The sequence below is a fragment of the Podarcis bocagei genome (genome assembly GCF_964188305.1).
Source record: "Podarcis bocagei genome assembly, chromosome: 5".
NCBI classification, from domain to species: domain Eukaryota; kingdom Metazoa; phylum Chordata; class Lepidosauria; order Squamata; family Lacertidae; genus Podarcis; species Podarcis bocagei.
The window spans coordinates 68,083,114-68,106,135 of NC_138129.1; the positions used below are offsets into that span (position 1 = coordinate 68,083,114).

The following is a 23,022-nucleotide window of genomic DNA, read 5'->3' on the forward strand; positions in this document are numbered from 1 at the left end:
TCATACAATTAGCTGGTAGATTATTTAGGGACTGAAACGTTCGCTAGCTGTTGACAGTAATACAAGGAAAACACAAAATATCCAGTAAAAAAAATTCAGCAATGTATGACTGTCTCCTTCAAAGGCAAGCTTTATTTCATGTTGGAGCTATAGTCTTCTGAATGCAAAACAAATTTAGGACTTATGTGGAGATTAGCAAATAGATGGATTAAGGTGCTGATGGTGTTAGATCAAATAAAACGGAATTAATTCTGCATTGTTGTAATTCAATTCCCCCTACCCCTAGTCTATGAATGCCCAAGTATCAAATCTTTAAAAATATTTGCTTGGTGTAGTATTTGTTTAGAACACTGGAACATTTATTTGCATTTTACTGCTTTGTGCCAAGGGACTCTAAAGGGCATTATCGCAAAGATTAGCATCCATCCCCAAATTTAATTTCCCTCAAGATATGAATTAGGGCCAGCCTCTGGACCTCTAATGTATATTAGCTTTGGGTCAGTTTGTCAGGCTTATCCGAAACTATTAATTTTTTTTGTTTGTTTCCCAGCTAGTTGTTCAAAACTGCATGTGGTTTGTTATAACCACTGTTTTAAATGCTGGTTTATTGAAATGAATTAACACATGCAAATCGTCCCCAAAATCATGCTTGCTTAAAAAAAAAAAAAAGTACCGTAATTTGGCTCTATGACACTTAATACATCCACAGAGGAAGCCACCCCCTTCACACCAAATGTGGGATATGTGGGTTGACCGAATGTATCCCTCCACTTGGTTCTGCTGGCTAAGCTGGTCTTCCACCAACATTGCCACTGTGGGGTACAACTGAAAAACCCCATAACAGCATCAGGCTCTATCGTCCTGGTTACCCACGATTTCCACTGTGACTGCCTTGGTCAGCCATCCTGAGAATGAAGATATCATAACTCCCACTCCCTTGCAGGATTCTTCTTACTGCAGTGGATGCAACAGAAGCAAATGCTTTTACTGTTTTGAACATAGTGCACGTAATGCCGATGGAGCAATCAAGCTCTGAACTTGGTCCAAAAGGGAATCATTGCCAATTGATACCACTAGGTTCATTTGCAGTGAATTCATGCTTTTTCAACATTAACTGTGAGATCTTAGTCATGTTTTGGTAATGCTATGGGAAATTGTTTCCTTTACGGAATTCTGTAGTGGAAACAAATATTTTCCTATGTGGTAAATTAGGGATGTAAGTTGGCATTGTTTTCCATTCTGCCCTGTACTGGTGGCATGGAGCACTGTTTCTGTTCCAATGCAGTTCATCTTCCACCAAAACCTATATTATTATTTTTTGCTGGCCGCTGTGGTGAAACTATGTAACTTCTGTAAATTACGTAATTAATTGCATAAATTATTTGATTTTGTTGTCACTGCTTCATTCTATCCCACTGATTTCAGTGCAAAGGAAACACAGTGCAAATGGGGGAAGGGTGTTAAATTGTGGAAGGTCTGAAATACAGTAATGAATATTAATTGTGTTTGCTGGATTGATTATTGTTTTGGACATGGGGTAAATAAGCTAAGAGCATTTCACACTAAGCACACTTAGAGCATTTCATAACAACAACAACAACAACAACAACAACAACAACAACAACAACAACAACAACAACAACAACAACAGACCAACAACTCCTTCTATGTGTCAATATGCATCTATGAGGTTATAAGTAGGAACATGCGACTGCAAGGGAAGAAAACTTGGTACCTTCCAAATGTTGCTGACTATATCTCTCATAAGTTAAAGCCAATGGCCAGGGATTGTGGGAATTGTATCACTGCAGAATCTTGAGGGCATTCTACTGGCTGCCTCTGTGTTACAATGGTAGTCACAGTACTACTGTTATACTATCTTTAAACAGTAAAATCCTTCTCAATTATATGTGTGTGTGTGTGTGTGTGTGTGTGTGTGGAGAGAGAGAGAGAGAGAGAGAGAGAGAGAGAGAGAGAGAGAGAGAGAGATTTTACTGTTTAAAGGCAGTATAACAATATTTTAAATAATTATAATTCACCCCAGCTGGGAAGTGGTACATCTGGGAATTGGAAAGGAAAGGAAAAGAATGGCTCAACATGGCAGATCACCTAATCTAAAAGTGTCCTATCTATTGTTCAGGAAGGCTTCCTATGTATTCAAAGACTGTACATGATGCTTTGTCTATAAAATATATTATGCTTTACAGCAGATGATTGGATGGATAACACACCAGACCCAGATTCTATGGTGTTGCTTTTAGATGCTTAAAACACTGTGATAACGTAGGGACATTAAAGTGGGTGATCTGCAGGGAGAAGTTATGAGTGGCTCTTGGCCCAAAGTTCAGACCTGGACTTATAGGAATTTCCAGTATGAAAATAAAGTGCATTCTTTTAAGCTGGTAGCAGCCAGTGGTAGAATTCTCCTTTGCTATTTTTCTGCTGCTGGCATGTTTTACCCACTGAGCAAGGGGTATCTAGTTTATAGAAATGAGATGCAGCCTGTGGTACTTAGGATTTATTTTTCTTCTTGGATTGGCAGGAACAATTTCTCAGAGGACATTTCAATTAAATGTTCCAACTTATGCTGGCTAATCAGCTCCAATGCATTTTATAAAGTGTGGCATTCTAATCACTGGGATGCATGACGTAATTGTATTTTACTGAATTATGAACAGCCTTCGGACTGCACATGCACAATGGTTTTGCTTTGATCACTCAGCTTTTTCAATATAAATCTTAATCTTAATTGGAGTCAACACAGAGAAACCACTGAAGGAAGGCCTCATCTTTCCATTAAGACTTCCAGGAGACAGAAGTCTAGTGCTCTCTTTCATGCATCATGAAAAGTGAAGGCAAAGGAATATCTTGGTACTTACTCATTAGGCGTGTCCTTTTGACCACAGAACTGCCCATAGCTGTCAGTTGGGTAAGCTACTTTTCTGGGGTCACCGTGTACCCAAGCTGCGAAAAAGAAAGCATCAGTGATATTTTATAGCTCCATTTCCTCCTTGTAGCAGGTCGGCTTGGAATTAAAGTTTGCTGGTCATTAAAATGCACTGCCAGTCATGTACCATTTTAACCTCTCTCAATAGCTACTGAATACTATTGATTTTCCTTAAACAGTAGATTTTTCCCCCCCTTTAATGAAAAAAGTATGGATGAATAGATAGAAAGTAAAACATTTCTCTCTCCCCCTCCCCCTTTCCATCAGGTCATATCTGGCTGGCAGCCAGAAAATGAGGTAATGCACTTAGAAAATAACGGTTATTAAAATGAGGACAGGGAACCATTACAAAGACTTTGTTGGCATAAAGCCATACAATGGCAGCAAACAAAGCTAAAACAAACCTAAGCGTGCCTGCACTCACACATCTTAGATTCTCTCAGTTCGCTGAATTGCATGAGCCGCTTACAATGCACTCTCAACCCTGATTTATGCAAATCGCTTTGAACTTGCTGTTCTATAATTGCCACATGCTTGCATTCCTCTTTATTTTCTGTAGTTTTAAATTTAGAAACACTCAAAACTAAATCTTCTCCAGCGTCACTGGCACACTCTGGCACTAGAGTGATAGGGCATGACACAACAGAGCCCCTGTGTAAAGCTGTCCATGGCAGTCTGTACATTGGCACTTGTGGTCCAGAGGTGTTTTACATCCCACCTTTCCTTCAAGGAGCTCAAGGTGGGGTACAGACTTCTCCTCCTTCCCATTTCATCCTCACAACAACCCTGTGAGGTACGTTAGGTTGAGAGGCAGCGACTGGCCCAAGGTCACCCAGTGAGCTTCATGGCTGAATGGAGACTTGAACCCTGGTCTCCCAGGTTCACTCTCACTACGACACCACATCTTAAGCTAATAAACTTTTGATTAATCTTAATAGTCAAAAGCTGCTTTCCACAATGGGATTCATTCATGGCTTCTTTTCCATTTTGTTGAACTGCCAGAATTAAAGTCTATTTCATTCATCTTACCTCCAGCAATCTATGGAAAAAAAATAAAGCTGCTTATGTCCTACCACAATGCATTTGTAGATTTAAGGAGAAGGCAGCGGCTTCACGTCTTTCATTAGCAGTGCAATCCTATACATGTTTACTCAGATGTAAGTCCCAGTGAGTCTAATGGGGCTTGTTCCCAGCTAAGTGGGTAGAGGACTGCAACCTAAATTCATTTAGGCAGTTGGTTCATTTGGAAGCACACCACCACCACCCCAGTATATTACAGATCACTGTACTATATTGTAAGAAAACAGTCATGTTTACATGTAATTCTAAACCACAATTCAGTGCTGTCTGCATGAGCCTTGGGATCATACACATGCCGAAGTGTGGCTGGAAGGTGGGATTCACAAGCTTTAAGTTTCCCCTTTAAAGAATCCTGGCTTAAAACAAAGACTGTTGTGAAGGGGGTGGTGCATCCTGTTTTGCCGCCTGAGGAGAAATGAGAAGGTGCCCCCAATGCCTCACCACAGGCTCACTTACAGGGTTGCCCTGCAAGATCTCAGGAGTGCCCCATGAAATGTCTCTGGAACTCAGAAACTACCACCAAAGCTTCTTCTTCTCACTTCTCTGGTGGAGCAGGAGGAGCTTGCAGTAGCTCTGGATGAGTGGGGAGAAGCAGAAGGCTTCCAACCAGATCTAGTGAGATCTTACCAGAACCTGCTTCTCCTCACTTCTCCAGAAACAGCAAGGGGTGCAGGTGGGGCACCCATGGTGGCACAGGAGAAGTGAGGAAAAGCAGTGGTGGCTTCTAGTGAGTTTTCATGAGAGCCATACAAGATCATGAGGGTCTCTTGTGAGATCTCACTAGAAGCCACTGCAGCTTCTTTTGGCAGCAGTGGGGAGTGTGGCACGGCCATCCCCTTGGATTCCATCACCTGAGGCAGCTGCCGCAGTTTGCCTCATGGCTGGCCGTGCTGGCTTAAACCTCAGTCCCTGATTCATATGTAACAAGAAGCAGGAGAAGAAGGGAGTGTGCAAGTCTGATGTTTTGGTCAGGTTCATATCGCTAAACCATGGTGTCTGACGTCCAGAAGAATTATATATTTGAGTTTCTGGGCTAGTATCCGTATGCTTGTGCAAAATTAAACTTGAGTTCCAAAAGGTCTGATGTGATTGTTTAAAGGCAGGAAACTCCACAGTGGTTAAACTCTATCAAGTATAGAAGTATATAAAAAGGTAAAGGGACCCCGACTGTTAAGTCCAGTCGTGGACGACTCTGGGGTTGCGGTGCTCATCTCGCTTTACTGGCCGAGGGAGCCAGTGTACAGCTTCTGGGTCATGTGGCCAGCATGACTAAGCTGCTTCTGGCGAACCAGAGCAGCATACAAAAATGCCGTTTACCTTCCCACTGGAGCGGTACCTATTTATCTACTTGCACTTCATGCTTTCAAATTGCTAGGTGGGCAGGAGCTGGGACCAACCTTCTGATTGGCAAGCCCAGGGCTCTGTGGTTTAACTCACAGTGCCACCCGCATCCCTATATAGGAGTGCAGTAATTCTTGGAATTTTGTACATCCAACTGAGATTTCAATTCAGGAATGAGGTCTCCAGGCACAAGAAAAACTTTCAGCTGTTGTAAGGTGCATAACAAAATTGCACATGTTAAAACATTGTGTCGTACTGCTTCTAAATTAATAGACTTTTTAGGATAACATTTGGATATTTAGGATACTTCTTTGTATTACTGGCTCCCCCAAAGAGTAGCACAAAGCCACTAGCACATTTGCTTAGCAAGGGTAATACTACACCTCTGAGGTTTAAAATCCTAAGCAATGCAATGTACCTTCAAAAGTACAAAACCAAGTCAAGGTCCATACTAAAAATCATGACCTAAAACATGACCTAAAAATACTATGGGGTGTTTTTTTGGGGGGGGGATGTTTGGTGTCTATCATCTACTACTCCATGGATATATATAAACTGGAGAATAGAAGAAAGCACATTCTTGAAACGGGACATGATGTTTGTTTGTGCACAAAAGAGGTTTTCATTGTCCTTGAATATTTCCCCACATCTATTGCAGAAAAATGCCGTGTCCAAGCAGATCAATTTTTGCAGTTGATATGAACTCCTTTAATCTCTTCTTTATACACTCTACAGTGCAGCTTCTGTAGCAACCTTCCCTCTTTTTGAGGTTAGTTTGTTTTCAAAAATGTTGACACTACAGAAAATACCCCCCTCCCTTAGGACCATTATTCTTCCCACCAGTACAGATACCAGCAGGGATAAATCTTGTCATGTGAGATTTAAAGCAGTCCAGCAATGTTGGTTGCAAAACTTAACAGCTGCATTTTTGCAGATAATTTAGAATTAGCCACTGCTGCCAACATTATCCAGTTTGCTTCCGGAATTAGTTTTCATATTCCAAGAACTTCAAATAATAGAGAAATAGTACTCTGACAAATGCTCACACACCACAATGTCCACATACAAACCAGAAGTCTCTCCCGTGTAGAACAGGAATATGCCATGTTAAATCTGATGAAGAACAGAGTGGTCAGTGGATAATCAGATTTTGACCTTAAGATCCAAATTCGCATCCATGCTCAGCCACCAGATTACAGCCTATTCATAGAAAACATTTGTTCTATGCAAGTAGTTCTAAATTTTGTCAGACACACACTTAATCTGGACAAACATAGCATAACCTGGGAATTATAGATACAGTCAACAGCAATTCTCATAATCATTCAGTCGTCGCAACTGCCTCATTGGGACAAGAACTACTGGGAAGAGTCACTGTGATCACTAAGCCTGTGCTGTTTTGGTTTCTTGAATAAAGAGTTAACTTCACTGACACCAATGTTTTTATTGCTGACCTACTCCAGGCCCTGGCTCCTGACACCAGTCTCCCTTGGGGTTGAAGGTACCTAGGTGGGCAACCTAGAGGCTAACTTCACCCTGCTTCACCATCCAGGTCTTGGTTATACACTGAGAAACAACAGTGCCCATGAGAAGGTAGTGCCACCTAAACTATAATTTGAACCCCACAAGTCATTTCTGCAAAATGGAAACAATAATGATCTAACTACCCAAACACATTTTAAAAACTGTGTTGTTCCACAACACAAGCAGTGCACAGCAAGTGATGTGATTGTTTTATCAGCCCAACAGATGGTAAAAAAGCTAGAAGCAAGTTCTTGAATTACACAGAACTCTTCATTAGGCAAAATAAAACATCACCATTACCCCACGTAAATAGTACTCCAGACCACCTAAATTTTGATTAAGTAAATATTGCAGCTACTTCCGGGACACTCAGATCAATTAAATTTTACTGTGTACTTTTGCAATGAAGTTTGAAAAGAACTCTGGACTTTGAGGCCAGTTCTGCCCCAAATGGCAATTTATATCATCAGTTTCCCTTCACCTTTGAGCAAACATACAAATGGCAGCAAGGAATGGGGAGTCCCCTGCCCCTACCAGCCTGTTCACTCCGAAAGGGGGGGGAGCTGCTTCAAGGAGTGCTTTTACAAAGGGCAAGTCCTTTGCAAAAGGCCTCTTTGAAGCAGCTCCACTTCTCATTTGTGAGCAGGCAGGCAAGCAGAAGAGGTCAGGGAGTTTGGACTGGCCACTCATTTAAAAGAGAAGTGCAAAGGGCTTTAATCCTCAGTCACTGGCTGAGCCTTCCTGACAGTCCACTAAACATTTCCCCCTCAGACAGCCTTGCCCCATCATTACCATCACACTAAATTGACAATGCTTCTCTCAGCTCACACAGCTGTTTAGTAGGGAGCTTGACTGACATGCGAAGGAAAGGTCTACTGACTCATTCCCATGCACCTTCCTCTCCACTGCAAATGCTAAGGAGCTATTCCCAGTGCCATTCAGGTAGGCAGCAAGGAGAAGGGAGGTATGCAATGACCTCATTTGCACCCCACCATACACCTCCTCTCTGTCTGCGTGTGTGAGTGTGTTTTCTCCCTGAGTATTTGTGTTTGGGTAGCTGGGATGTGTATGGCCTACAAACTCACTGCCTACCAGTGAATGCAAGCCAAAAAGGTTTCCTATTTTTGCTATGTAGTCGTACCTTGATTCTCGAACACAATGTGTTCCTGGAGTCTGTTCGACTCTTGGAACTGTTCAAAAACCAAGGCACTGCTTCTGATTGGCTGCAGGAGTGTCCTGCAGCCAATCAGAAGCCACGCTGCACATTCAGCTTCTGAAAATCATTCGAAAACCAGAACACTCACTTCCTGATTTCAATCGTTTGGGAGCTGATTTGTTTGGGAGCCAAGGCATTTGAGGTCGAAGGTGCGAATGTATAGCCCTCTGATCTGGGCAAAAACTGAAACACCAGCAATGTTGCAAAGGAATAGGTCCTCAGGTAACACACTCCCCGACTTTAGCAGAGGAACCCTCAGCCTACCAATCAGGCCACAGAACACCCAGAAGTGTTCATGCTACATTGCAATTTTGTATCTGCTCTATGGATCCAACCATAATGGCAACAAACAAGTGTTGCACTGGCCTGTTTTACGGAACATGGTTTTCTTTGCCGAATTGTTTACCTCCTGAATTTACAAGTACACCCCCCTCATTTACACAGCAGCTTTGTTTTGCAAATAGATTCATCTCAGTTTGTTGTGGAATCGGATTCCTTTAAATGGGATTCCTTTCTGCTATGTGGATACAGAGGGAAGATGGCTTCACATCTCAAATGAACATAAGGAGAAAGCAAAGTGTGGTACTATTTAAGATTTAGCACTTGATAAATATCTCATTCTCTTTCCCACTCTAAAAAGAATAGAAACTAACTGAACAACATCCACAGAAAGAAGAAATCAGCCTTAGACAGCTGTGTAGTTTATTTGTTGCAGGTATTTGTTGTGGTGAACTGCTGCTGACCCAATACCAAGTATTAAATGAAATAGAATCCAAGCGTACAGAACTTCAGCACCCATAAAATGTTATGCATGGCTGAATACTTGATTGTTGGCAATGACCAAGGGCCTGCTTACAGACAGGGGGAGGGAGACAGTCATACGAATCAGCTGAACATTTGTTTTTAAAACCTCTTTTAGTTTTTGCATATAAAGAGATGAACCAATGATATATGAAACTATGTATTTACCAAGACCAGCACTTTTTTAGGGTGGGGGGAATTGAAGACTCTGATGCTCTATAATAGGGAGAAAGCAAGGAGCGTAAATCACTTTTTCCTCCTGTGCTTTTTCTGAAGTGGACACCACCACTATGGTGAGATGCCTAAACTGTGCTCACCTTGGAAGCCTGCATATATTTCACCATGAGGAAAAATAAAAGCACCATTTCAGACATTGCAAAATGGCAACAACAATAGGACGTGTTGCAGTGGTACCTTGGTTTAAGAACAGCTTAGTTTATGAACAGCTTGGATTAAGAACGCTGCAAACCCAGAAGTAGGTGTTTTGGTTTGTGAACTTTGTCTTTGAAGCAGAACATGTTCTGCTTCCTGTTGAGTGTGTTCCATTAGTAAATTGAGTCCCCTGCTGCTATGGGAAAGCACGCCTTGGTTTAAGAACACTTTGGTTTAAGAAGGGACTTCTGGAACGGATTAAGTTTGTAAACCAAGGTACCACTGTAATTAGTTGCATCTCCTGTTATCTTTCTACATTATACAATGACTTGCAATGCCAAATAGATATTGTTCTCATACAGCATTAGCTCAGCAAAGACATATGTTAAACAGCAATGTATTTGGGATGTGTGTGTTATGTTTTAAACTTCATTTACAAATTTACAAACTGGTATCATATTTTTTATATCAACATAACTAGCTTTATTGCTGGATTTGATGTATTACCTTTTCTAATGCAAGTAAGTCTGAAATTTTTAATAATAAAATGTATTCCTATTTTTAAGCAGAAATTATTTTTTAGCAGCCATTCATAACATGAACCATAATTCTTTATGCAACAGGTAATAAAACAATATTGTTCAAAAGAACTAATAATAATAATAATAATAATAATAATAATAATAATAATAATAATAATTATTTTGTATTTCTACCCTGCCCATCTGGCTGGGTTTCCCCAAACCAATGCTGGGTCTATAGAGACCACAATCCTAATAACTCAGTAAACTTCAGGCAACTTTTTCTTATATGGTTTCAACGTTGTTAGCCTAATTGCCTGCCAAAATCTTTGTTCCAAGTCTTCATATCACTTGACAGATCCTTAGTGCAAACTTCCAGGAACCAATCATAAATCTTTGAGAATCTTAATATGTCAGCATTCCATGTAACAATGGTATAGCACAAGAATGACATGTGTGTGTGCAAAAGCCTGTCAGGTCCCCATATTTCAAACATCAAGTTATGCTGCCATCATTCACTAATGTACTTCAAGCTCACAAATCACAAAGCTAGAAATCACAAACATCTATCATTTTAATGCATTTGTCAAATATCCTCTCACTTTGTATTCCTTTATTGGTCTGGGATTGAGTAAGTGGCTGCAAAACACTGAACTGTAAGATTCCCCGTCAAGGACAAAATATGGAGAATAACTACTTGCTTTGGAAACTTAACATACGCTGCAAATCAGTTGATGATTAAGAACCAACAGCATTCCTGTGAAGTGTTTCCCTTTAAAAGACAAAACATTTAAAATATTTTAGTATGTGGCAATAAAAACCAGCCAGTTGTGCTTATGGATTTTAAACACCAGCAATTTACCAATACAGTGAAGCAGATTATAGGACACATGATCCTAAATTTATACATAGGGGTAGGTGCTGTAAAAGCAGCCTCTTTTTGAATACAGAAGGTAAATTTGGTTTACTACTTCACAGGTGGCCTCCTGCCCCATTGTTTAATCTCCTGTTGTGTCTTTCAACAGATTAACACTTACTGCAATAGGAAGATTTCAGAAACAGAAATAGAAATATGTAGGAGAGCATCTGACCTAAGGATTCATGGATAACAAATTCTCATATAACAATTGAGAGCTGTCTATGCTAATCACTTGCTCACGTGAGCTTCACTTATGCTCTTGGTTTAGCAAAATGCTTAGCATAGTCAGCTCTCAATTGTTATATGAGAACTGCCAGGAGCTAAACCATATAATATTTTTCTTATTTTGAATTATACCATTCTTGCAGCCCTTTGAATCTTTTTATAATATTTCATTGGTTTTTGTCTTAAACATTTTACTAGGTTGCTTTTTAAAAAATGTTCTTAATAATCCAGAAAGTGCAAATGTAAATATTGTGGACTGAATTCTGCAAAAATTGAAACGTCACTGGATGGCATATCAGCATCATTGGTCCGACGGTAAAGTTGACCCAATGACAGCAATTAATAACTCCTGTAATAAATATTTATGTGGCTCATAATCATTCAACAGCCAATCATCACTGAAGCAGATCAGAGAAAGACTATTACCATAAATCACTAGCTTTGGTCATGCAAGAAGATTTGATTGTCCTTTTATCACCACATGACAATATAATGTCTTTGGAACTACAGTGAGAGCTAAATCCCTTCCTGATTGTACCGTTGCAAATATTACTCAAGCCACACTGATTGCATGTGTTACTAAAGCTAGAATTTCAGCTCAGCATTTCCCCCCTGCCACAATCAATAGCAAACTCCACGCTCTAGAAATGATGGATCTGAACTTTTCTGTTTCTGTACCCATCCAAATAAAATGTGGACTCAAGATCTGCTTCATACATTTATAGACTATAGAAAACCTTCCCCCATTTTTTTAATCTATAAAGAGCCAAAGGACAGAAATATACAGATCTTATTCGGTCACGAGTTGCTTTAGGCACAACTCATGATTGTGAATTGATTTATACTCTATTTTCCCTTTATATGAACTTTATTGACTCTCATGCATTTTGAACAGGACAACTTCCTGGAGTCTATCCAAGGCTGATCTCATCTTTCATTTTTTTTTTAAAATAAAGCAAATGAAAAAGTGTAAAACAAGGCTGGTGATGATAATAATAATAATCGTATAGCCAACTTGTGTACAAGTGTGTGTGTAACAAGCATCCAGATCCGACTAGCTTCAGAATCTGAATTTGAGACTGAAAAAGTACTCCCATAAGAGGAACAGAAAATAGCCGCCGCCACCCAAAATGAATTTTGATTTCAGGATGGATAGCTTTTATTTTGAGCATTTACAGGTATTCAAAAGTTTAAGTAGAGATTCTCTCTTTACAGTGAGAGTACAGGCAATACAGTGACCAATGCCTGTGGGGAAAATAGAACTGGGCAACCAACCATTCAGTCATCTAGATTTTATGCAGTACATGATTCTGTAAAAACCTTATGTAGAAAACTGCTGTGAAATCCTAGCCAGAGGATTACAGGAGATTTGTGCATTGCTGGAGGAAAGTACAGTGCAGTAGGAAGGTTTCAGAGTCCAGGGGTGCTGGGCACAAGCTACCAACCATCTCCCTAGCCTTTTTCCTGGAAGTATTCAGTTCTTCTAATCAATCTATTGTTCAATTTGATGAACCAGAAACAAATGTGATCACACATTTAAAAATTCTGTTTCACAAAGGGATAGCTTGAAGGGAAACACAAACTCGGTAGGGCAGGGTATTAATGGGTACAAAAACCTTTATTATACATGGAATGTACCTGCCTCAGGGATGGAGAGATCCCATGAAACATAAAGCATGATATCTGAGAGTCCTGTGCTAAAGGCAGGTAGTGTTTCTTTTAGAGCTGGCTTGGTTACAGCCCAGAGGAAATCTGGAACCTGTCTTTATAAATATTGAACTTGGTTCAGTTTAAAAGAGAGCCAACAAAAAAAGGCTATACTTTCATCTCGACTGTATAGTGACTGCCTTTTCTATGGAACTATGATGTGATAGAGAGCTGTACTGTTTGTTCCAGCAGGACAAAGGATGAACATCCTTTCTAATTCTCTTGATTGTACTTCTTCTGTAAGATGTGTGTTCCTTTTTGTAGTCTAATGGCATAATACTATTGCTATGTAGCTGTACAGCTTAGAAAAAATGTTATGATGTTAATAAAAAGAAATTTTTAAAAATTCACTAAGGCTAAGCCAGAACTAAAGTGAACTCTACTGCCAAAGAGCAGCATCACATGTAAATAAACAGCAGACTAAGTCCAGATCTATTAATGTCAATGGGAGCTTGGCCACTGAGTTAAAAAGATGTATCCATGAGTTGAATATTCATGCCAGCTGCTGGGGTTTGTCTTGAGAAATATGGAGCTGTCTTCCCCAACATGTAACCTAACATGGCCAGCGGTCAAGGATAATGGGAATTGTAGACCGACAATTTCTGAAGGCCACCAGGCTGGAGAAGGCTTGTCTAATAAATACACCAAGTGATGTCAAATAAACACTGTGTGATAATGTCAGACATGGCTTGCACTGGACATTGGGCTGAGTGGAGATTAAAGTGACATGGAGCAGCGGCAGCTGTGTGCCTTATAAAGCTTTGGCTCTCAGTGAAGTTCTCTCAAACAAAATTGAGATGCACATTAAAGAATCTGCTGCTGATCATTAGCTCTGCATCCCACTTAAAAAAGCAACTGTTCTATTCATTATTTGCATGGATTGTTGCTAACATTATAAAGAATTCATTTTTAAAACTTTTTATTTTCTCCCACTTCTAATTACCAACATTTTCCTGCTATAACTACAGCTTTTTACAGTAATGAAGAACAAAATTATTGAACCATGGCTACTCTACCAGCTTTGTTTCATATTGGATTTTTTTTGGTCAATATACCAATCATTTTTATTTCCCCCCTATAATTACAACAGTCAATGAGAGCAGGTAGTTCATGCTTTGTTTCCAAGAAATGTGTTAAATGAATGTAATTATATTTAATCGGGGTGCCCATTTAACTTAAGGCAACAATTGCTTCTCAAGTAAATTAGAAGTTCCTTTCCTATGAATAGGATAAGCATCAACTGTACATGTATTTACTTACCCACAATTCCTAAAGCAATGTAACCCAGGATGACCACAACGAAGATGACACAACAGAGAACGTCTGTACAATACCTAAAGACAGAAGATATTGAGCAGTTACACAAGTGTCCCATAATACAACTGTGAACCAAAATAAAATTGAATTCTTGGTACACTGTAAGTGCAAATGGCATCTGTTCAGCAGATCTATCCATCCACTGGCAATCGCTTTCAGTGTGCTAATCCTTCTGCAAATCTCATTTTCAAAGCCACAAGTATCTTGAGCCAAAAGTTCCATGGCAAGAATTAACCGTCCAAAATGCCAGTAAGATATAAGCAAGGCCAAATGTTTATATGCTTGCTCCTAGGAAGGAGCAGTTTACATAAAATGACAACGCACATATCCATGGACCACTTATGGGTTTAGGCATTACTGCAGTGCAAAGCATGATCATTCTGGTCATAGCAGCAGATTTCCTTCTTAGTCCATAAAAGTGTCCTGTGAATTACAAACAGCATACAAATTTACAACTTCTGCTTGTTGGGGGTGGGGGTGGAGATTGTGTTTATTGGCCATGAGCAGAAAGAAACTTTTCAACAAGATTTTAAAAAATAGAGATAATATACATTGGTGTCATTAGTTTGGGCAGTTCAGGACCTGACTGCCTTTTTTCGGAGCCGAATACAACTTTAATTCTAGATCATGGATCACCATTTGAAGCAGAGAAAACCTGGTGAACCATTGCAGTTCAGTGTCTTAATACTCAGCAGCTCAGTGATCAGATTACTGTGTGAGTGGATGTATGTGCAAGTCCCATAGTGCTCAGGGAGCATCCCCTCTCAGAACAATGCCACCACATGCCTACTCAAGAGTAAGCACAACTTAATGAAATGGCACTTTGTTCCAGGTAAGTAGGGTTAGGATTGCAGCCTCTGGGTGGTCAATGTTAGTCCCACTACATTAGACCTATTGAAGTTAAGAAACACTGACTAACTTAGGTTCAATATTTTCAATGGGTCTGATCTGAGTAGGCCTTGGCTGAATATAATCTTCAGTCTGGAAATAAACCTGGTAAATTTAAGATCATAGAACTGTAGAGTTGGAAGATACCCTGAGGGTGATCTAATCCAACCCCCTGCAATGTTGGAATCTCAACCAAAGCATCCATAGCAGATGGCCATCCAACCTTTATTTAAAAACTTCCAAGGAAGGAGAGTCCACCATGTCTCATGGGAGTTTGTTACACTGCCAAACAGCTCTTACTGTCAGAAAGTTCTTCCTGATGTTCAGTCGTAATCTCCTTTCATGAAACTTGAATCCATTGGTCTGAGTCCTAGCCTCCAGAGCAGGAGAAAATAAACTTGTTCAATCTTCCATGTGACAGCCCTTTAGATATTTTAAGAAGGCTATCATATCTCTTCTGTCTCTTTACCAGGATAAACATACCCAGTTCCCTCAACCATTCCTCATAAGGCTTAGTTTCCAGACCCTTTATCATTGGTTGGCCCTTATTCTTCACACATTCCCACTTGTCAATTTCCTTCTTAAACTGTGGTGCCCAGAACTGGGCACAGTATTCCAGGTGGGGTCTGACTAAAGTGGTGCTACTATTACTGTTCTTGATAAGGAGGTCTGACTAATAGAGTGGTGCTATTACCGTCCATGATAAGGAAACTAGATTTCTGTTGATGCAGCCTAGAATAGCATTAGCTTTCTTTGCTTGTGCAACACACTGTTGACTCATGTTAAGCTGATGGTCTACTAAGACCCCTAGATCCTTTTCACATGTACTACTGGCAAGTCAGGTGTCCCCCATCTTATATTTGTGCAGCTGGTTCTTCCTACCTAAGTGTAGAATCTTAAGATACTTGTATGCAGTGTCCACAGATGCACGTATAACAACTGCTGTATCAACACAACTTTCATGTTTGAAACAGTCACCAGAATAAATTGCTTTCTAAATTATTTATTTAGACAAAATACTTCTCAATGGAGGTAGTTCTCACATTCAACTATAAGCCATCAAGGAAGAAGAAATACTGGGTGAGATACATGCACGTGGATCAAATCCCTAATAATTTTCACACCTGGGAAATCTGAAGAATTTGATTGTCCCATAGAGCACTGACAGAAAAACAGCAGGTCACTTAGCTTCACCAGTCAAGCTGAAAACCCCCACGAACAGTAAATACACAAGGAAGGGAAAGAATATTAGAACATTGAAGTCACTGTTAAAATAAATGAGCCAGGAGGAGTGGTGAGAGCACAAAAGCAGAACATGTGAACAGAGCACAAACTGCAAATGAACACCAGTATTTCTCAGCACTCTAACTTTAAGCTAAGTGGGTCAATCCACTGCACTTCTCTATACCTAGAGAGATATTCATTGTATCCAACTTAAAATATTTCACAGAGCTACAATCTGACCTATTTTTCAGTTTCTGATTTAGTATTCCTTCCACTTTGATTTTGTTCTCTGCTTTCAAGAATGCATTTGAGTCAACAAGTGAATCAACCCAACCCCATCTTCATTAAGTAAATAAAATTCAAGGGGTCTTTCACAGAAATGGCAAAGAACCACAAAGACTGCATAGATTCAAGGTGTTCGTTCCAGCCTATTTTTAGAGCAGATATTCAAGGTGGACTGATCTAAAGTATAATTACGTGTGCACTCAAAACCGGCTCTTGACATTCTTAGCTTTGCAATTGAAGGCCATCCTGGAAGTGAAGCTCGCAAAAGGCTTTAACGAACTTGAGACTGGAAGAGGGCACATCTCAAGAAAATTAAGTCATGGGTAATGCAGCTGCTAAGAGTGTGCTCAGCCTCAATCCATAAAGGGCAGTGAAATCAAGGATCTAGGGGCAAACTTTCTAGACAGGGAAAAAGAGGAAATGAGAACATGACAATAAGGGTGAGGTTAGGGGTTCACCTTGGTCACTGACAGCCATCCTGACAGTATATTTTAAAATACAATTTAAAATATTTATAAAGTGCTCACGTTATTAAAAACAAACAAACCAGAAAAGATATATTTGCAAAGGCTGCTGTTGCCTTTCAAGGCATTATCTTTGAAAATGCACAGAATAATTTTGCTATTTTAATAAACATCTATTGTACATAAATTTGATAGACTGCAAATTAGAATGCATAGTGTAACGTAAGTTGGATTCTGGGATTCAATTGGTTAGAGCATGGTGCTGATAACACCAAGGTTGCAGGTTCAATCCCTGTATGGGACAGCTGCATATTCCTGCACTGCAGGGGGATTGGGCTAGATCCCTGGTTCCCAATGTGGGGCACATGCCCCACAGGGGGGAAATTTGATTTTTAAGGGGGGCAATTCGAGAATAAGTTATTAACAGTTAATAAGCTTCCAGGCTTCCTCTACGTAAATAGGCGTTCGCTTTTTGAATAATAAGAATTATATGTCATGGGAGGGGGCATCAGGATTTTAGAGATGCTTAGGTGGGGCATGGCCAAAAAAAGGTTGGGAACCACTGGGTTAGATGATCTCAGGATCCCTTCCAACTCTACAATTCTATGATTCTATTATATTCATCGGGGACCAAACTTAAAATATTTTACAGAGCTAAGTCGGTTCTTCCAGTGCCAGGCACTGGGTACCACAGACACCCAAGGATCAAGGCTTCAAAGGTTCAGAACAGTGTGACAGACAATGCCTCTCTGATGAGAAAGAAGCTAAATGAATCTGAATACAGATTATTCATTTGGAACTGCAGTTATTTAGGTAAGCCTCCTCTGAAAATTCTGTTCAGGGGGTTAAGAGTTACTGTCACAATGCAATGAAAGCTTCGATTTGCCTTGTGAAACTTGTCTATCTGGACTGATAGAGATTTACTCTCAAAAAGAGGAAGTGGGTGACCAGTGCTCTAATTCAGATTTGCCCCAAACATTTAGTTCAGGTGTTACTTTCTTTTGGTTTTTAATCAATGCCATTACAGGCAAAGCAGTATCCTTTCCCTTAAGATGACCAATAAATGCTACGACCTTTTACTAACACAAGGGTAAATCAACTACTTCAAGACTGAAGCACTATTTCATTTTTCAGTGCATGTTAAAAAGTGCAACATTTAATTATCAAACAAAGAAAACTAGAACTCTGCAATTATTCAGTAACATTTTTCGCCCTCTTTTTAAGCAACATTATAAATTTACATAACTAATAGCATGATAAACAGCAGCCATAATCAAGACATTCTAATCATATCTTCCTTGTAACATTTGGTGCAGTCATCCTCCAATGAGTACTTACTGTACGTATCCTAATTTTTGGCCTATATTTTATTTTGAATGTCACACACGTTTTACACTGCTGCACCCAACAGAGGTTTCATCGTGATGGAAATATACTACACATTTGTAAATATAAAGCAGGGATATTAGCTGTTTCAGCAAAACACACACACAACTTGATGAGATTATGACATAATCTTTCTCCCTGCAGGATACTAAATGTGTCATAGCTCTCTTCATGTGGTGTGTGAGAGAGAGGTGGGGAGAGGGTAGCAGGTCCAGCAAGCAGGTAAACAACAAATACCTGAGGAGGGCTTTGGTTTTATTAGAAAGAAAGAGATTATATATTAATCTCATCAACATGGGGCTGAGCAACAAAGATACAACAGAGATATTTGGTTAAGGAAGTGTCGTCCCATTCTGCCCTTCATTGTATAGACTATGAATTCCTGTAGAGGATTTAGATGAGACAAAATTCCAGAATAACAGCAGATCAAGACACATCCTGAAAAGCAATGATTAGTTCTAAATATGAATAAGTGGAAATTGCTACTGTGTGGGGTTGCCAAATTTCAAAAAGTGAAAATCCAGATAACAAAGGCTTTTTAGTTTTTACGTAGCATTCTAATGTTCATTCTTCTATAGTGCTGAAAACTTTGTCCAGCAGTTAAGACCTTCTTTGTGAATGTTTATTTGCAAGTTTTTATGTCTCTCTTCTTGTTTTCTTTTCATCTACAGCTTTCCTGTTTTGATTTTAAAACTTTAATTTATGCTTCTCCTGCCTTAAACCACCTATTGTGCAGCTGAGCAGAGTAAAACAGAGGCTCACAACAGGCTTAAGGGTCCAAACTATGCTTGACTTTTTTTTTAAGGGAGGCTTTTGACATTAAAAGAGGTAAAAAAATAATAATCTATATACCCTAAATATAGACCAGTTGGTGCAGGAACCAACCAGAGGAGTGGTGACCTAATCTTGAGTGGTGCCCAGGACCTGGCACAAGATGCAAGCATTGTTGAGCCAATTAGGAGCAAGTGCCAAAAAAATCCAAGATGGACGCATTTGATTTCAAAAGAGGAAGCTTCACTCAAATGAGAGAGACACATTAATACGTCCTTTTTACCAAAGTCAATAGGAACTCCCCTATGAAGAAAGGTTGCATCCTTTGGGGCTTTTAAGTTTAGAAAAAATGTGGGTATGAGGTGACACAATATACCATATTTTTCGCCCTATAGGATGCACGTTTTCCCCTCCAAAAATGAAGGGGAAATGTGTGTGCGTCCTATGGGGCGAATGCAGGCTTTCGCTGAAGCCTGGAGAGCGAGAGGGGTCGGTGCGCACGGACCCCTCTTGCTCTCCAGGCTTCAGGAAGCTATCTGCAAGCCTTGGGAGCTCCGTGGGAGTTCCCGTCGGGCTCCCAAGGCTTGTGGATAGCAGCCTGCATCCTGAAGCCTGGGGCGCACTGCACAGCGCACCCTGGGCTTCGTGCAGATATCGGGCAGCCCCACAAGCTCGGGGGACAGCGGGGAGGCGGAGCGCCACCATCCCACTGTTCCCCAACCTGGTTTGGAGGCTGGCGGTGGGGAGAAGCGGTAAGTTTATAAAATTATGCATGGCATGGAGAATGTGGATAGAGAAAAGTCATCGTCCCCCCCATCGCATAAGAATAGAACTCATGGATATCCATCCACGAAGCTGAATGTTGGAGGATTCAGGACAGATACAGGAAAGGACTTCTTCACCTAGCACATAAACTATTGGAAGTCCACTTCCACAGGAACCAATGATGGTGTGATGGCCTGGGATTCCGATTCTGAGAGTGAACCGGAGGAATCCCAGCCGGCACAGGAGTCCCCGCCTCCAGGGCCGGCTGAACTGGGGCAAGGCCTAGATTCTGTGGAGCCTGCACCTGTGCCAGATCCTCGGGAGCAGGCACCAGGTGAAACCATCCTGGCCCCAGAGGTGCTTGAGGACTCAGTGTCTACAGGTGAGCCTTCCCCGGGGCCCAGTAACCCTTAGGCCTCTCCTGAACTGCAGAGGCTTAGGGCAGAGAGGCGAAGGGAACTGGTTTCTCCCAGGAGGAGTGCTCGCTTTAAGGCCAGGAGAGGCGGGGCTTCTGGGGGCCGGGACCGCCCCTGGCCTTAGAGAAGATAAAGGTCAGTCAGTCCGGTCCCAGGTTGCGGGAGCAACGTCGTTGTGGAGTACCAGCTTTTACCCGGACCTAGACCTGTACTACCAGTGTTCCTGTTCCCGCCCGGCTCCCTGTTTCGGACCTTCCAGTGTTCCTGTTTCCTGCCCGGCTTCCTGCTTCTGATCTTTGAGTGTTCCTGACCCCGCCCGGCTCCCTGTTTCGGACCTCGCGTCTCAGCTTGTGAGCTGCTACCAGGCTAGTGACTCAGGACTGAACTTTGGCTACGGTAATAGTACCTTCCCCCCCCCCCCGGGACCAGCACAGATGGCCACCAACCTGGATGGCGTTAAGAGAGGATGAGGCAATGGCTATATGCTCTGCCTCCACAATTGGAGGCAGGAATGCTTCTGAATACCAGTTGCTGGAAACCACAGGAGCAGAGAGTGTGCTCTTGTATTCAGGTCCTGCATGAAGGCTTCTCACAAGCATCTGGTTGGCCAGTGTGAGGAAAGGAATACTGGACTAAACCAACCACTGGCCTGATCCAGCAGGCTCTTCTTACATCCCAATAAAGCTCCTCAAAAGCGTTGTTTGCAGAATCCATTTAATGCGCGACCTAATTTCAATATCTTTTCAGCGGAAAGGTTGTTGTTGTTTAGTCGTTTAGTCGTGGCCGACTCTTCGTGGCCCCATGGACCAGAGCACGCCAGGCTCTCCTGTCTTCCACTGCCTCCCGCAGTTTGGTCAAACTCATGTTTGTAGCTTCGAGAACACTGTCCAACCATCTCGTGCTCTGTCGTCCCCTTCTCCTTGTGCCCTCCATCTTTCACAACATCAGGGTCTTTTCCAGGGAGTCTTCTCTTCTCATGAGGTGGCCAGAGTATTGGAGCCTCAGCTTCATGATCTGTCCTTCCAGTGACCACTCAGGGCTGATTTCCTTAAGAATGGATAGGTTTGATCTTCTTGCAGTCTATGGGACTCTCAAGAGTCTCCTGCAGCACCATAATTCAAAAGCATCAATTCTTCGGAGATCAGCCTTCTTTATGGTCCAGCTCTCACTTCCATACATCACTACTGGGAAAACCATGGCTTAAACTATATGGACCTTTGTTGGCAAGGTGATGTCTCTGCTTTTTAAGATGCTGTCTAGGTTTGTCATTACTTTTCTCCCAAGAAGCAGGTGTCTTTTAATTTCGTGACTGCTGTCACCATCTGCAGTGATCATGGAGCCCAAGAAAGTAAAATCTCTCACTGCCTCCATTTCTTCCCCAGGAGGTGATGGGCCTAGTGGTCATGATCTTCGTTTTTCTGATGTTGAGCTTCAGACCATATTTTGCGCTCTCCCCTTTCACCCTCATTAAAAGGTTCTTTAATTCCTCCTCACTTTCTGCCATCAAGGTTGTGTCATCTGCATATCTGAGGTTGTTGACATTTCTTCCGGCAATCTTAATTCTGGCTTGGGATTCATCCAGCCCAGCCTTTCGCATGATGAATTCTGCATATAAGTTAAATAAACAGGGAGACAATATATAGCCTTGTCGTACTCCTTTCCCAATTTTGAACCAATCAGTTGTTCCATATCCAGTTCTAACTGTAGCTTCTTGTCCCACATAGAGATTTCTCAGGAGACAGATGAGGTGATCAGGCACTCCCATTTCTTTAAGAACTTGCCATAGTTTGCTGTGGTCGACACAGTCAAAGGCTTTTGCATAGTCAATGAAGCAGAAATGGATGTCTTTCTGGAACTCTCTAGCTTTCTCCATAATCCAGCGCATGTTTGCAATTTGGTCTCTGGTTACTCTGCCCCTTCAAAATCCAGCTTGCACTTCTGGGAGTTTTTGGTCCACATACTGCTTAAGCCCGCCTTGTAGAATTTTAAGCATAACCTTGCTAGCATGTGAAATGAGTGCAATTGTGCGGTAGTTGGAGCATTCTTTGGCACTGCCCTTCTTTGGGATTGGGATATAGACTGATCTTCTCCAATCCTCTGGCCACTGCTGAGTTTTCCAAATTTGCTAACATATTGAGTGTAGCATATTGAGTGTAACATATTGAGTGTAGCAGAAAGGTTAGCATACTCTAAGCAACTTTTGTTGTTGCTATCATTTTCTTTTCTATTTCCTGTACAGCTTAAACAAATTGGAAAGCCTTTTTTAAAAAAAACCATAGTACAATTACCTAGAATATAATATAAATTTCACACACCCATTCCAGGCTGCCACTGCCAGTATATAAGTTCAGTACCATGACTGAAATAGCTTGTGCCCAGGAATTCAGTTCTCAGCTATGGTAGCATTAAATATTAAACACATGCAGTAAGATTAACATAGGAAGGTTGAATACTGAATAAACTTAGGTGCACCGCACGGAGATTCATTTCCCTACAGTGCCTTGTACCAAGCTGCTATAAATTCTAACAAAGTAGCAAGATGTTAGATCATATCGGATTGGTAATTATGTATTTCATATTCTGATGGTTAAATAAGTCTTTGACATTCTAGTTCAGCTGCAAGGTGTCTGTATGTTAAGTTCTACTCTAATAACTATGTTGTTGTTATGGCCGGATAGCATATGTTAAATGCATTTTTCTAGTTTAAGGCAACATTTTTCTGCCTGGGTTTAAAGGGAAAATGTATCAGCAAACTTGTCATGAAACCAAATTACAGCGCAGGTTATGCACACAGCTTATGCTTTTTGTTCTTCCTAAATCATTGCAGAGCAAAAGAAGCAGGCCAATGTACTT

At 41.0% G+C, this 23,022-nt stretch overlaps 1 protein-coding gene across 2 annotated transcripts in view; it reads right to left on the minus strand.

Annotated features, from left to right (window-relative positions):
- SLC44A5 (solute carrier family 44 member 5) overlaps window positions 1-23,022 on the minus strand; it is a 174,309-nt gene that overhangs the window by 46,688 nt on the left and 104,599 nt on the right. For both annotated transcript variants that reach the window (XM_081193759.1, XM_081193760.1), the window contains exons 3-4: window positions 13,914-13,987; window positions 2,880-2,964 (exon numbers count right to left, since the gene is read on the minus strand). In XM_081193759.1, coding sequence (XP_081049885.1) covers window positions 2,880-2,964; window positions 13,914-13,987 — 159 coding nt within the window. The remainder of the gene's footprint in view (window positions 1-2,879; window positions 2,965-13,913; window positions 13,988-23,022) is intronic.